This window comes from Schistocerca gregaria, chromosome 3, assembly GCF_023897955.1.
Source record: "Schistocerca gregaria isolate iqSchGreg1 chromosome 3, iqSchGreg1.2, whole genome shotgun sequence".
In the NCBI taxonomy this organism is placed as follows: Eukaryota; Metazoa; Arthropoda; class Insecta; order Orthoptera; family Acrididae; genus Schistocerca; species Schistocerca gregaria.
The window spans coordinates 861,710,469-861,727,751 of NC_064922.1; the positions used below are offsets into that span (position 1 = coordinate 861,710,469).

Sequence of the window (17,283 nt, forward strand, 5' to 3'; positions counted from 1 at the left end):
CACAGTCATTACATGAAATGTGTGCTTATAGAAGTGTTGTGTTTCTTGACTCATTGTGGAAAGAGCGAGCTTGGAATTTTCAGAAAAGGCTTTCTTGCGGTGTATGTCACATCAGTTTGACAGATATTTGTGTCTCACATCAGTTTGACAGATATTTGTGTCTCACACTTGAGCTGACCAAACTTGCATGTGATAAATTGTGTTGCTTTTCTTTGAATCTTTTCTTCCCCTCTTTTAATCCAATTTGATGAGGACCCAAATCAAATTAACAGTACTCAATAACTGGTCCAATGCGGTCAACCTAGATTAAGGCTCTGTTAGGGTGTGTGAAAGATGAAGTGGGCTTATAGAAACCACACCAGACTCAAACAGGCTTCCAAAACAGCTGTAGTGGAACATTGTTTGGAACTAAATCATTCAATGAATTATTATCATGTCAAGATTTTGACAAAGACATTCAGATTCTGGGAAAGTGTTATTAAAGCATCCATTGAAATAAAGGTCACACAACATCTTACCAACTGTGACACAGGATATCAGCTTAGCTGCACATGGAACCCAGCACTCAATCTCCTGAAGACACAACAGAGGCAACATCCTAATTCTGGGGGGAATAAGTTTGGAAATGGTGAGAGAGCAGATAATCTGGCACAACCAGCACAGGGTGCACAGACAGTGGTACACCAGACAGCAAATCAAGTATCAAAGGACAGTTATTTCAAGAATGAATGACAATTTGAACACCAGCAGCCAAAACATAATACAGCAGCCTCCCCTACGTGGTACAGACCTCGGACAGAGCACTTCACACAGCTGGTTACTGTAAGAGAATAGTGTAGTCCACAGGAAAGCTTAAATGATGGCAATCAGAAGATTGAACATCCAGTACAACTTTGAGATTGAACAGAAAGTCAGATAACAAATTAGTAACTGACAACAGCCAAAAAGTATGCACACAGCAGTCAAACAGATATTGCGAGAAAATTCTATGGTTTCTGCTACTTATCAGCGCATTCCTCGGACAAGCTGCCAAGTGTAGCACTGACAGCTTATGGAGCACCTAGCCTCAGATAGGGACAAATGCTGGACCTACTCCACAGTGGATTCAGCCTCAAGGAGCACCAGGTGAAGAGTGCAAGTTATGCGATTGAAATATCGTGAAAGTACAACATGGATTAACAGCAAAAAACCTGATTTTCCAAGATGACTACTGTTTCTCAAGGTGTCGAGAAATATTCATGTGAGTCACTTCACTGTGGCAGTTGAAGTTTGCTAAACATCCTTATTTCAGCCACTTCAACATAATGCTAGTAAGGTATTAGAGCAGACAATGCTTCCACTTTAAGAATGGGTTGCCTTCTGGATAACCTAAATGAACAGAGCAAGCTGGATTTCAAGTGATCAGCAAATATGGGGAGGCACATTAACACAAGTTGAAAACTTTTGCTTCTACATAGTCCTCAATGGTGCCACTTCTGCTTTGTCAAGGAGTTGTTTTCACTCATTCCATTGCTTGTCTTCACTGTGTACTTTCATTTAATTTCAACATTTAGGACTGGGGGGTAAGGAGTCACTCCGTTTTTGCATGCAACAGTTTGGAAAAAAAAAAAGTATTATGCTAAAAGTACTTACAGTATATTGTTGAATAACTTACCTGCAATAATTGTAGATGCAACACCATAAAGACTGTTGCTTTGATCACATGAACTACCCCCACAAATAGATTCATAACATTCAAAGTCAGACTGTGCTGTAAGTGTGCAAACATCAACATCGTCATAAATGTCTTCTTCAATGTGGTTATCTCCCTGTCCACCACTCATTTGTCCTTTCTCCATGCAGCACTCTTCATAGCCACTACCATCAGCTTCAGAACTGTTTTCAGACTCTGCCCTTCTTCCTGAGCCTGGACCGACATCATCGTAGACAGGAGAATATGGACGCCCGACATCATCGTAGGTAAATTCTTCAGGCTTTACATTTTGTTGCTCATTTGATGTAGCCTGGTTGCAGAAAATTAATCCTGAAATCCCTCTCTCTTTTTTTTTTTTTTTTTAAAAAACTATATGTGTAGAATATAGTATCTGCTAACATCTCTCTCATTACTATGAAATTACTACTATAGATGAAGAGTTAAAGACAATAACATACATATTTTAAAGGAAGAAAATATCAAATATGATGCCACTATAGTTTCAGTATTTTAGCTTCCATGTCATAAAAATGATCTCCCAACAGTTCTATACATTCAGTTGGAAATTGTAGTATAATGATGTCTTTCCATGTGAGTTGAACTAACATAGTTCTTGAATTACCAGGTGGATCAGTTTGTGGAAATAATGCAGAATTTTGAAGATTGTCTTTATCATCATGTCTGGTGAAAACTTTACCAAAAATGGTGGGAGTGACTTATCAGAACATCTTGCTGTTTTTGCAGCTGAGAACCTGATAACTTTATATCATAAACCGCAATTTTTGCTGGTGTGAAAGGAGACAGGAAGGCTACAGTCTATCATCAAGGTTATTAACTATGAAGCAAAAGCTCAGTTCAGGAAGGTGGTTGGCTTTGGTCTTGTTACATTAACTTGCAAAACATGCAGCAGATGTGATTCATGAAATGGAAATATTAAATATCAATTTATTTTATAATATTGATACTTCATCAATTTCTAATGGAAATTGGATTCCATTCTACCAGGAGCTTGAACTTCACAATCTCACACAATACTCACTAATCAGAAGAGATATGAACAGATCCTCTACTCTGAGCAATGTGAATTACCAATTTCTCAAATAATTTAACTACTGCAGTTCCTTGTGAACATCAATGTTTCATTCACTCACACAGCATGTTATGAGGGTTACACTATGAATGACAACCTAGGAGGTTATTGAATAAATCATGAAGTACATTAGTAAGTAGCAGGTGGTGCTATTTATTAAGTACTCTTGTTTCATAACCAACAACTACATAATTAGTGGGAGGCTGATTATGTTGTTCATGAGGATCTCATGCAAAAGAATTTTTCTTGGCTCAGACTATTGAAGGAAAAAATGACCTACTACAAGAATTTATCTAGGCATCTGTGGACTCTAAAGTAAGAAAGCCAATAATTAATTGCAGCTGACAGCTTTTAATTACAGTTTAATTGTATATAAATAAATGTAAAAATTATCCTCATTAAAAAGAAATGTATTCTAGGGATAAGGCATTGTAGTTTTTCATTTACAATAATCAGCAATTGGTTAACCATGACATATTTTCAAATTTATATCACCACTAAGGGCTAATAAACATTATCTGTAAACTGTAAGAATGAAGGCTCATTTTTAGTCCTCTATTCTAGATGTGCAAATAATTTACACACACCATAAAATAGTATTGATTGTCAGACAATTTGTTCAACTAGTTTAAAATTCCTTCATTTCCAAAAATCTTTAAATCCAAGTTTTTCTTTTAGAATAAATGCGAACTGATTTCCTGTTAGAAGCCTCTTACTTTGTGGCAATGCTTTTAAATTTTGCTTGGTCTTTTTTATTCCATGTTAGTTCAGGAAAGATAAGAGTGAAAAAGGAAGCAATTTTTACCATGAAGGCTGTAAGGCAGCACTGCAGCTTATTAGCATTATTGTTTAACCTTTGTTGAAGATCCAATATGGAGCTTGAAAAAACTTCAGAACAAGAACAGAAGTGCAAGTGCAATGGAAACAGATAATTTATCTTGGTTAAAAGAAAGAAAATTTAGAGGAATTCTTAAGTGAAGTATACAGGTTCTTTATCATTTCAATACATTTAACAGCAAAACAGGGGGAAAAAGAAGAGAGGAAACATCTTTGAGATAAACGGTGGACTATCAGCAGATGCTAAAACCCCAGAGAATTATTAATTGCTGGGTAAACTTGAATTTAAGCTGTTTGATGGGAAGTTCTCATGTGGAGGCACTACTGCAGGAGGACACTGAAAGACAAAATGATGCAGAACATCGGACTCTCAAAATGGTAGGAGGAGGAAAAAACCAGAATATTATTTGTTTGGATGTCAGAAATCTATTATACATATGATCTACAAGTAGCTTTACAGAAAGTCATTCTCATTGTACAACCAACGAAAGTCCAGACACAGAAGTGCGAGACCTATCAAATAATTAGTCAGAAATTTAATACTTTTAAACTGCGATTCACATTTTGTAACCAATACTGAATGCTCCACCATCAATGAGTTTAATACTATTCTGCTATTACATGTTACAGCTGATGTTGAATACTATTCCAACGTCAGCAATGGAAGCTTACTAGTTTTTGACAACCCTACGTTCTTACTGTATAATTTAAGATGACTTATTACACTAATAGTTTATCTTATGCAAATATAGCATCAAATAGCCATGTAGGCTCTAAAACGGTTTGGTCAAAGAGACCAGTACTTGAGTGACGAATATTCTGCTTTCTCTGCAATACCCTCCTGTTCTGCTGTATGTTCAGTTCAACTGACCCAAAGAACTCTTCCATTTAGAACTCAACAAAACACAATGAATACTGAAGTAAGACTGACTTACAAATTTTACCCCAAAACAGGTATTGTTTTGAACATGGCTATAGATATACTACTTAATAAATTGTGATGTTTACGAGATAATTGTTATGGTAAAAGTGTGGCTCATTGGGCAAGTGCTAGTCTACAAATCCAAAGACCAACAGTTCCCCCTCTAACTCTGTAACTGGATAGTCAGATCAGTTCAAAAGTCAGAGGAAAGCAACAGCATGCCACTTCCAGTAGTACCGTGCACTCCGGCAGTCAAACCAACCTTCACCTTAATGACAGATTTACCTTTTAATTGTAAATGAATGAAAAATGTTTATTCATCATTCCCAAGCTCAGTTAATTTCATCCTTGTTCATACCTGTTTTCCATTATCCCCTTCAGTCCTGTAAACATCAGTGCTGCTCACTGTTGTAAGTTTTGCCGTTTGATTCGATCGCCAAAGGAAAGAAGCGTTTGGCTTCACATCATGTACCACACTTGCTGGAGAATCTTGTTTCTCTGGAGAATCCAGTGGATTCACTGTTCCAGCGACTGACAACCTGCTTCCTGGCAAGGGCCGAGCCACCGTTCGGACGTACGTAGGACTCCTCACTGGTTTGCTTCCAATACCTGTGAAGCAAATGTATCACTGAAAGGTAAGAGGAATTCTAAGCAACTTTAACAAGAAACAATACCATATTTGCTCAAAATTTGTTTCATTACTCTCTTGAAATTACTTGATTGTATTAATTATACATGTTTGGGAATTCCACAAAAGTTCATTATTCATTAGCATGCAAACATAGATGGAACATCTTACAAAGGCTATCCAGAAAGTGACTACATTTTAAGATAGTGTGCGAAGCAACACAGTGCGAACCAACACAGACTCACTTTGTATGTCAGTTTGCTTAGAGGTGCGATAGCAAGAAAGACCCATTGCTTCTTATTTGACATTCGAAATGAGCATTGCATTTTAAAATCTCACCATATGTGTAATCCATTCTATAATACAGCTTTAGCAGCAGAAATCTCAAAGTTGGCAAAATTCATGACAAAATGTATACTGCAAATAGACCAAATGTGATGAGTGAAGATGCTGCAAGCACGCAGGGATAGTGCCTACTCAGCACAATTGCAACCAGTGTGCCCACAAAAAAATGGCTCAGTTCACAATGTTTTGACTCTGATGAACATTGAGATTCTGTCACAAGCTCACAGTACAGTTTTATGGAGAATTAATTCGTCAGCTTAAGAGAGGTGATAAATACCCAAATCTAAATAGAAAAGAAACAAAGAGGCACAGCTTTAAGATTTTGTTTTAACTACTTCATTATTTTATTTATAGACTAATGGAAGCCTTTCTCAATTTCTTTTTAGATTTTCCAGGTAACTGCAGATTTTCAGACACAATGACATTATTTAAGAATGATGAAATAATCCCATTTTATAAGCAAAGTGGTAGAAACATCTTTAAGGGACACTGCTCTACAGATGCACAAATCACACTTTTACTGTTTAACCAAATGGTAAAGAAAACCTGAATTCTTACAACACCTTGACAGCTTGAAACAATATTGAGATTTATGATGTAGGTGGAAGAAAATGGATACCTGCACATCCAGAAAAAGAAAAATGCAGCTAGCCCACTGGGCCATTCTGTCTACAGGGAGAAAATCCACTGAGTTTTGCCATAGCACAGAACAATACTGTGCTCACCTCCTTGGTGGAGATATCTTCAGCTGTCCATGGCAACATAAGCCTACCAGAGAAGCTACAGAGCCTATGGAAATCCTTCTGCAGGAGTGAGTGCTTGGAGGTGTAAATAGAATCTGCTCTCCAGTGTATAGATCATCCACTTTCATACTATCAAAATTGCCTCACCTGCTGGCAGTGTAGTATGCCAACAAAATATAATAAATGGGGTAGAAAGTTTACTGTTTTTGAGTGTGCACACTGATGAAAAACTTAGATGGGAAAGCCATACAGTAGATCTGCTAAAACATTTTGTCCAGTGCCAAATTTGGGGATGCAAAAATTTGTAAGTTACCATAGCCAGCATATTTTCATTCACTGATGTTGGATGGGATAATATTCTGTGGTAACTTCTCACTTAGGTAAAAAGCATTCATTTCACAAAAGAAAATAACAAGAACTTTCTGTGGGATTCACTGACATACATCTTGCAGGCATCTGTTTACACAATTGGGAATATTATCCATGGTCTCACATTATAAAGAGTTATGCAGATTGGTCTGAAATCGAAATTCATACAGATATCAATGCAAAATGGAAACTTGTAAACTTTGGTGGCCAATGGATGAATGTGTGATGCTGTAGTGGAATTTCACCGTGCAGCTGGCAAGGATAGTAAAGAGGGGACATGTCATTCCAGGGCATAAAGTCTTTGCAAATTTCATTCCATTTACTCAGTCAGACAGCAACTATGCTTCACAGATAAGTGCGTGCACAATAATGCAGATGTCAGCACTTGAGACAGGAGATGTGGCTGGGTTCAAAGTGAGTTGGAGTTATTGGTGAACCACTCAGCATTTGAAGAGGAGCAATACCACTATTCTGATGACGGCAGGAGGAATTGGTGAACAATGGCCAAACACAGTGTCGAGAATGAAGCAGTCAACCTAGGGAGAAGACAGAACGTGAGGACTGAGCTACCATCACAGAGGCACTCAGATGCCTGGATTCTTCATTATCACTTATCTGATATGTAACTGGCACTTCACTGACCACAAGGACCATCAACAGGTAGCTCACAGAAAGGAGGTTGAGCTCACGGCACCCCTTGTGCAGACAACTGTTGATGATCTCTATACACCAATAAGCATATTTGCAGTCATGTCAGACACATTCAGCCTGAAGTTTCATTGACTGGCATAGAATTGTCTTCAGTGATGAGCCTCGTTTCAAACAGAGTTCTGATGACCAGTGGAGATGCGGAGGAATAGCTACTTGACTGTCACCTGCCATACAGCCCGGCAGCCAGGAGCGATGGTCTGCAGTGCCATTTCATTTCATTTCATAGCAGGACTCCTTTGGCTGTCATCACTGGCACCCTTGTAGCATGATGGTATGTTAGTGATATTCAGTGCCATGCCTTGTTGCCCATAATGGCAAGCCATCCTCTTTTTACATTTCAGAAAGATAATGCCCATGTGCACGCAGCAAGAGTTTCTACTGCTTGGTCTTCACACTTTCCAAACCCTTCCTTGGCCAGTAAGTTCCCCAGATCTCTCTCCATTTGAGAATGTTTGGAGCGTTATGGGCAAGGCCCTTCAACCAGTTCAAGATTCTGATGAACTAATGCACCAACCAGACAGCATTACACACAATATCCCTCAAGAGGACATCCAACAACTCTGTCCATCAATGCCAAGCTGAATAACTGCTTGCATGAGGGCCAGAGGCAAACCAACGTGTTATTTACTTGCTCAAATTGTGAAGCTCTTTCTCTTGAATAAATCATCTGTTTTTTCTGAAACTATAATCATTTGTTTGTCTGTAACATAGACCAGTTTCTGTACCATTCAGATAATTCCTTTGTGGTGCATAGTTTCTTTCTTTCTTTTTTTTTAATGTATGTAAATGCTGGTGAAATTTGTTGTCAAGAGCACATGGTAGTTTGAATAAAAGAAAGAGTTTGCAGTAACAATATCAGAAGGAAAAATGGTCAGCACTTATGTCTAGTGGTTCTAACATTGGCACTGAAAGGAGTGAAACACACAGCTATAAAATTTTTTGACTATCTTCCCATGTGGGTTAAAATGATTTCTGCTTAGCCCCTCTTCCAACAAAGAAGAAGTCTTGAATAGAAATAAGCAGTAAATTACAAATTTGTAAACAACCAGCATCCATCCATGAGAGTTGTGAGAGCGTGCACTTATACTACACATATTACATAATGTACCTTAGTTTGAATCCATTTTGCTCCTGGAGGAGTCAACATATAATCTGTCCCCTCCCCTCCCTTGTTCTACCTCAATTTACTTATAGAGATATACATATTCTGCAAGCAAAGCTAGCATAAACAGTTATCAACAAACATGCACTTTTAGCAGCTGTTTTGCAGGCAGTTATATTTCCAGATACATTTTATACAGTCTTTCTCCCTTTCTCTGCCATAGAGCTACTCACAAAGATAACAGATGAACCACTTCATGAACTTCAGCATGTTGATGTAGCTGTATGTCATCAACTTCAGTTAATCAGTAGAATGAAAAACCAGTCCAAAGCTGCAAATTTTACTTTTTTTGACTCAACAACTAGTTTTGGGCTGAGACCCATTTTCAAATGACAGTAAAAAATAGTATTTCTGATGACGTGAAAACCAAATCAAGAATATGCAATGAAAAGTATGTATGTGCATTTATGCACATTTTTGCCATGGTTCATTGCACACTTTTGACATAGTTTTTGCATCTTCAGAAATACCATTTTTTACTATGTTACAAGTAATTGAAAATGGGTCTCACCCTAAAACTAGTCATCAGGTGAATAAAAAAAGAAAAATTTGCAACTTCAGACTGGTTTTTCATTGTACTGATAGGTGAACCAGGCAGTCCCCTATTGCAGCAAAATTTGGGAGCACCAAATTTTTTGGCAGAAATGAGAAGAAAATGGTTTTTCTCTCCATTTGCATTTTGACCAGCCTCTTGGCACGCAAATTTCATTCCAGTGGTTAAAAACAAATATTGAACATTTTAGCTGATAAAAAGTACTGGCTGTCCTAATTTTATCCCTTCACCAATGGCTGCTGCTCATCATTGTCTTCCTCATTAATGTGAGATGCATAGATTAAGTGTCCAATTCACACCTCAACTCGCTACTGACTTTGCAAACATTTAGGAAACTGAGTAGAGACCCCACTGCAAAAGTTCTTAGACTGTTACATTGTTCATAAAAACTTCCTCTACTGAAAAGAAAGTTCAGAAAAATCTGTCAGATTCAGTTGCACTACCACAAGGACTGTATGGGCTGCCAAAGGTGCACAAAGAATACGTTCCTATAATACCTAGAGTGTGTGCTATTGGTTCACCCACCTATTCAATTGCCAAGTTCTTACCGACATAATTACTGTTCTTGACAACATTATTACCACCACATGTGGGTCAAAGAGATTTGTATATCAAGAATTTGACACATGTTATTTCTGGCAGTGAAAGTTTACATTTAACAACTTTCCAATGTACTTCTGATGACAGAAATCAAAGTTTTATCAAATAGGAAAATTAAACTGATGAAATGTACAAAAATAAGGAGGAAGGGTGTCTCCCAAGAACTTACATGGAGTGAAATTCCTTGTAGTTGTTGACAGAAATATTAGAAAGTTGCAAAAACTGTACCCAGATTTTGTAACTTGCATAACAGCTTCTCGGTGAAAGAAAGGTGGATAAGTTGCAGAAGGTTGGGCTGGAGGAATAGGTTGCTCAGCCTCTAGGCTGAGAGGGACCCACCTCATATGAGGACAAGGACTGAAGGCATCAGAGGAAAGAGGGGGTCAAAGATAGGACATTGTCAGCTCTGAGTCAGCTTTAGTTCAGACATGCTGGAGACAGAGTAAGAAGTTAAGTCAATTAAAGGAGAAGAGATGTGGAAAGAGGAATGGATAGTACAACTGGGATCTTAGAGGAATACACGAATGTTAAAAAGGAAGGAGGGCAGGGGGGGGGGGGGGGGATTAGAAAGTTAATAGACAGGTATAGTTTTAATTTTACAAGCATTTTAGTTCCCTTGAGTTTATTAGTTACATGTTTCACGTATCATTTCAACAATTTTTGCACTGAAATTATGTGGAATGAGTCAGCTACGATGATGTATACATATCATTAATATTAACATTAATGACCATGTTATTTTTTACTCCTACACATGCAACTACACTTAATAACTAGGACGCTACTTCTTAAATAATAATTCATCTATGGAATAGGATGAGTTGTCTGGTAGAAATGACTTTAGGTTAGATTTAAAACTTTCTTTGCTACCCGTCAGACATTTTATGTCATTGGTCAAATGATCAAAATATTTCTTGCTGCATATTGACACCTGTAACAATGGGTAATAAATGTCATATTTTCCTCCAATTTTATAACTATGAGTGTCACTGTTGTTCTCAAGTTGTGATGAATTATTTATGACTACTTTCATTAGAAAATGTATGCATTTTGATGGTGCAGTTAAAATGCCCAGCTCCTTGAAGAGGTACCTACATGATTACCATGTGCAATCATCACATATCATTCCTACTGCTCACTTCTATGGAATCAGTACTTTATTTCTGAGTGAAAATTATTCTGTAAGACATTACTGAGTGAAAATATGCAAAATATGACAAGTTATTAATTAGTTTGTTTCAAAGATTAGCGATTATATGAAGAGCAAAAGTAACTGTACTTAATTGTTTGAGAAGATAAGCAGTATGCTTCTTCCAGCTAGTGCTTTCATCGATATGTACACCCAAAAATTCAGAGCATTCTGCCCCGTTTGCTGTTGCCCATGTGCATAGCTGGTATGACACTGTTGCGCAGAACTGAATATAGTGTGTTCTATTAAAAATTTAGGGAGAGTCCATTTACTGAGAACCACTTTATAATTTTTCAAATTTTACTCCATCTGGAAGTTCTCAGTGGTTGTATTTATTTCAGCTGGTAAGAAAGATACAGCAATCAGTTGTAACTTGTGTTTGTTGTACCAAATCTACATCTAGAGTTCTGTCACTGCAGGAGATAAAGTTAACACATTTCAGTTGTTATTTGGCATAGCCCTCATGGACTATCCATGTCAACAGTTCAGTTGAACTCTTGATGTGTATAGTCCAAGAATGCTATGCCAAATAATGACTGGAATGTGTTAACTTTGTCTCCTGCATTGAAGGTCGTCACTCTGTGACCGAAATCTAGATCTGAAACAATAAGCACAAGTTGTGACTGGTTGCTGTACCTGCTATCACCACTTAATAATTTTTTGTAAAACATCATTAAAAATTTCTCCTGTCACTTTACTCTATGCAGTGGTTTCCATCCTTTTCTGTATGTTGCCCCCTCGTTTTACAACCCCAGAATACCTTATGCTCCCCTATGTTAAATTCTTTAATTTATTTATTAATTTTTTGTGTCTTTTGAAAAACTTTATTTGACAATAATTCACAATCCACACTTTAGTAAAGGAGGGTCATCAAATGTAGAGTATTACAGAACTACAGTGTTTCAAAGAATATAGTGCCCAACATAGTAATGTCTTTATATCAAACAATGGAAAATCCAGGATGGAATGTAACAATACCAGAGAAGGAAAGTTGTTACTCACCATATAGTGGAGATGCCGAGTTGCGATAGGCACGTGTGAATCTTTTTAAATGTCTTTATATCATACTTAAATACCTAATCATATTGTTTTCACTTAACCAACACTTTTTACATCAAACCTTTTTTTTGTGATGAGTCACAAGAGAAATTCAGAAGATGAATGAAACTCTAGATTTTTTATCTTTAGACAGATCATGAAAATTTAATTTCAAACTTGTTTAAGCAAATCTAATGTCCTTCTCCACAGTCGGATGACTGTGGTGTTTTGTTTTCATGATGACTTGTGTCAAGAATCTGGCCTCACGTAGATATGTAGATAAGAACTATACAGGCAATTTTAAGGTTTCCTTTGTCACTCCTGGATAAATAGAAAGTAAACTAACCTAAAATCATTCTAACCTAGTTTGCTGAAGCTGTTCTTTAGCACTCAAATCATGTTTCAGTTCAGTTGCATCTTCATGTATTACATAAAAAAAAGTGAAGCACATCAGTATTGAAGGGTATTCTTGCAAATTTGCACTACCAGTCTTCTGAAGACAAATGAGGAGAACTAAGTTTTAACTCTTCTTGAAGGTGTTCCAAGTGTTCACCGATGACAACTCTCCACTTATTGACATTGTGCTATTGCACCTCTAGAAGTTAATTGAATGAGAAGTTAGTAAACGGAGCATCCAGGTGACACTTACATAGTTGTGTTTTTCCCAATAAGGCATACATGGTGTCATTGGCAAACATTATTGTGGTGTTTCTACCTTGTAGTTCCAAATTCAGATTATTGAGGTCCACAACATATGCTAGGGAAAATATAAAACTGTCATCAGTGAATGAACGATTAAGCCCAACTTTCCCTTGATTCAAAAGAATTAGGTCTGCCTCCATTTTCAGTTCATTAGCCGGCTAAGTATACTACCCTTCAAAAGCCACCAGACTTGTGTAAGAAAGATTAAAGATTGATGTTCAATACTGTGATCATTAAATAGGACTCAGGAAAAAGAGTCTTCACAGCACTTAATTTTATTAACCACACTGATAGCCAATTTCAGTGCAGTGTTCAGTTTCAAGCAAAGCTTTTGATGCTTGTTTGTGGATCATACAGTGGGAAACAGTAAGATATTGATTCTTTTTCTTTGGCAGTGCTTAGGAAGCCAGAATGGGAACCTAACAAGGCTGGTGCACCATTAGTGCCGATTCCCATAAGTCTGTCTCAAGTTAAACCATTTTCGATTAAAATGCATTAATGGCAGAAAATACATCAGAACCTTTTGATATTGTTTCCAGGTTTTTTGAAAACAATAATTCTTTCATTATTTTCTCCTGGTCCACAAATCAGCAATATCTTATTGAGTGAATCTGGTATTGTTGATTTATATCAGTACACTTGTCACACTGCAAAGCCAAAAATTGAGACTTTTCAGTCTTTTAACTATCTGTACTTTCACATTCAGGACCATTTCTTCAACCCTACAATGCACACTGTTGTTTGAAAGAGGTATCATGTCCATTTTTCACTTAATATCTTCTCCAGAAACAATTCTGGTTACAGTGAGAATGCAAGGTTTGATTAATGTCTGAATGATATTATGAGGTTCTCATATGATGCTTCAATAACTTCTTGATATTCGTGCTGAAAGAGCCCACCAGAATCATTACATGTGATTTAAAGAATTTCTTTTTCCAACAGAAAACTCTGTTTTGATTTTTCAACACTGGCTCACTTGTTGTTAGATGATATTCAGATGTACGGGCTACTATAAGTCATTACTGAAAACATATGACGCACAACACACTGTGACAGTTGGACATTTTCATTTTCAATATATGTGAATCCACACTTAATACATTCTTCATTATACAATCTTCTTTTAGCAAACATGCAAAACTCATAAAATACTATTTACTTCTATAGAGCACAACAGTTGTAATACTGAGTTATGAATGCAGAACATAGACTGAAGAATTTGTTGTGTCAGGAATGGTTTGGTGATGTGTGAGGCAAAACGGATGCTGGTAACTCTACAAAATATGTACTCAATAATTGGAGCAGGAATACAAATTTTTTTACCCGTTTAATCACATGTTTCTGCTTTCTTATGAGCAGTCTGCCTATAAATCTCTCTCACCATGTTGGGAACCACTGCTCTAGGGAGATTTACTGTAATACTAGTATTGTCTGTGAAGAGTACCCGTTCTGCTTTTTGAATGTTAAGTGGAAGATCATTCACATACATGGAGTTTGATCAAGAAGTAATGTGAATTTTTGTTTTTCTTTAAGAATCTTTATTTATCATCTTTGTACCCTTCAGAATAATCCTTCTCAGATGTAATATACTTATGTCAGTGCTTTTACCAGTCTTGGAAGCACTTCTGGAACTCACTTTTCTTTATAGTGTTCAGCTCCTTCAGTGATTCTGTTTTTATCTCATCAATGGTGGAAAAATTACATCCTTTCATGAAATGGTATAATACTGTAGCAACAGCCATTATTTTGATATGTTCCAGTAAAGTCCCCTTCAGCCAGTCGCATAAATGATACCAAGTACCACTCACATTAGGCAAGGCACCAATATTCAGCGGACACAAATATTAGTGCCTTATCTTATGAATGCACAAGTGGTACCTAGTGTCATTCATCTGAAAGACCTGAAGATGATGTGATTGGAACATCAAAACGTGTTGCCTGACAAAACAATATCAAAACAACGGCTGTTGGTATAGTATTATTAAATTTCATTGACCAGTAATTGTCACATGCTCCTGAGCCCAAGATGGTGTTACATTTATGTCCTTTCATGGTTCTTTACAGGTATAGAAAGGACCTGCAGGGGGCCATGCATGGCACATACAGTGGAATGAACATTGAGGTGTGAGTGGGAGCATTATCATAATGTGATTCCCATGAGTGATTTTGTCACAGTTCTGGTCCTTTTCTTGGGATTTCTTCATGTAAACAGTGCATTACTTGCACATAGTATTCTATGTTGACCATACAACCATAAAGCAAAAACTCATGGTCCACTATCCCATAGTAATCAAAGAAAACAGTGAGAAGAAACTTCATTTGTGATCACGCTTATCTAATTTTTTTTCGGTCTCGCTGTTCAGGCAGTTTCCTTTGGAATGACTGGGCCATGGCTTCAACACTATACCTTTAATCCTTCTCATAATATTGTTACATTTCATCCTGGATTTCCCATTGTTTGGTACCTTTATTCCATGCTTCATCACTTGTAACCTGTTTTAGAAGTTCTAGGTCATCATTGTCTTCATTCAGGAATTTCTGACCTGTGTCCACATGTTGTTTTTGGTCAAAATCCAATAATCTCATAACAAACTTTGTTGCTACATGTTTCAAGCTAAAAAATAAATAAATAAATAAATTTAGAAAAATATATAAATAAAATTGCTTGGCATGCACCAAAGTATATGCTGACATCATCAGCAACCTCTCTGATGGTGATTTGTTAATTTTCCAGAACCATTTTTTTTTATTTCTTCCACATTGTCATCAGTAATTGATATGCCAGGGGATTCAGGGCAATCATTGTCTTCAACATCATCTTGACCCTCATTGAAACATATATAACATTCATAATCTTTTGTCCTACTCATAATAGATTCACCAAAAGTCAAAGTCAGCATTTAATATGTGGTGCTGCACTTTCTTCCATTTTTCAAGCAATGTTTAATGCAAATTCTTTCATCCAGCTTTTTTAAAAGTAAAAATTTGCAAAGCACCCTAAAACACATGTAACCTTTTTGACCAGAAACAACAAACTAAATATTCAAATCAGCTGATAATGGAAACCTGTACCAAGACAATGCGTAAAAAAAAAAAAAAAAAAAAAAAAAAAAAAAAAAAAAAAAATTTTGAATATTGGAAGTATTTGATGTTAAGTACAATTCAAACCAGATGTGTGTAAAACCATTAACTCTGCATAACCTGAAATTTTCTAAGAGAGCATGACCTACCCAATAAGACACCTTGGAAAAATTACAAAATTACAAACTGGCTGTATTTTATTATTTAAGGCTTGTAATATTTGGTGAGTGAATGTATAAGTAACATTCTCAGCTGAGCACTCTTCTGGATTCCAAACTGTGATGTACTACCTGAACTGTTTCTACTTAAATGAGAGACTTCTCTTCAGTGCATTAATTTTTTGAATATTTTGGCAAAATCTGGCAGTAAGGAAACTGGATGATGATTATTTAACTTTTTCTTGTCACATTTCTTATTAAGAGGTTTAACATATTTTGATCTGTCTGGAAAAATTCCCTGTGTCAATAGTGGATTACGTATATCACTAAGAACATTAGTTATTAAGTAGAACAATTGAGTTAGAACAAATTTTTAGAATTCTGTTCTAAATGCCTTTAACACCATATGAAATAGAATTTTATAAATATATTAATTTCATAAAAGGATTTTGATGTCGCTTCTAGATGCTTGAAGTTTTGTGGAATATTTCTAATATATTCCCCTGCTTTTTCACTTGAACAACTTAATCCTACTTTTGCTGCTGCATTTAGAAAGTGATTGTTAGAAGTATTTGCAACATGTATGATGGTCATTCAATAATCAAAGTGACAATTTGGTCTGGGGAAAAACTGTTCATAGTGCAAGTTTGGTACTTTTATGGCTTTAAATTGGCATCACTGGGATGAGCTCTGATCAGCTGTTTTAATTATAATCTCAAAAATACATTTCAAGATGGTGAGTCTGCTTAAAACATCCACATTAGTTGAACAACATTCTTTTATTCATTTTTTACTTGCTGAAACGAGAAACCAATGAATATATACTGTATAATGCCTAAAGTTTATGGTGAAAGTTGTATGGATTGTGCAAATTTTTACAAGTGGATAGAGCAGTTCACAAATTGTTGCAACTCAGTGACTGACAAACACCGTTCTGGCCAACCAGTTGCAGTTTCAACTCCCTCACTTGAAAGTCGAATTGATGACATTATTCATTCCAGCTGCTGTGTGACTGTGGAAATGATAGTAGATAAGGTTCAAATTAGTATTGATACAGTTCACAAGATTATTTGTAACAAGCTGAAGTACCGCAAAATGTGCAAGATGGATCCCAAAGGAGTTGACGTGCCTACACATGGAAACAAGGTTGAGAGTGTGCACAGAGCAAAAGGAACATTACGAAAGAGAAGGTGAGCACTTCCTCAACAAAATTTTAACTTGTGATGAAACTTGTATTCACTTCTATGAGCAAGAATCAAAAAGACAAAGCATGGAGTGGAAGCACCCCAACTCACCTGTCAAGAAAAAATTCAAAACCCAAGCATCAGCAGGAAAAGTCATGTTGACGGTGCTTTGGGATTGTGAAGGTCCAGTTTTCTGTGATTATCTTGAAGAGCAGTGTACAATGAACAGCCAATACTATTCGGATTTGCTTTTAAACAAGGTGAAGCCAACTGTGAGA

The 17,283-nt window shown here is 36.6% G+C and overlaps 1 protein-coding gene across 3 annotated transcripts in view; it reads right to left on the reverse strand.

Moving 5' to 3' along the window:
• Positions 1 to 17,283, reverse strand: part of LOC126354875 (rho guanine nucleotide exchange factor 26-like) — a 444,136-nt gene that overhangs the window by 127,492 nt on the left and 299,361 nt on the right. For all 3 annotated transcript variants that reach the window (XM_050004883.1, XM_050004882.1, XM_050004884.1), the window contains 2 exons: positions 4,901 to 5,151; positions 1,655 to 2,003 (listed from right to left, as the gene is read on the reverse strand). In XM_050004883.1, coding sequence (XP_049860840.1) covers positions 1,655 to 2,003; positions 4,901 to 5,151 — 600 coding nt within the window. The remainder of the gene's footprint in view (positions 1 to 1,654; positions 2,004 to 4,900; positions 5,152 to 17,283) is intronic.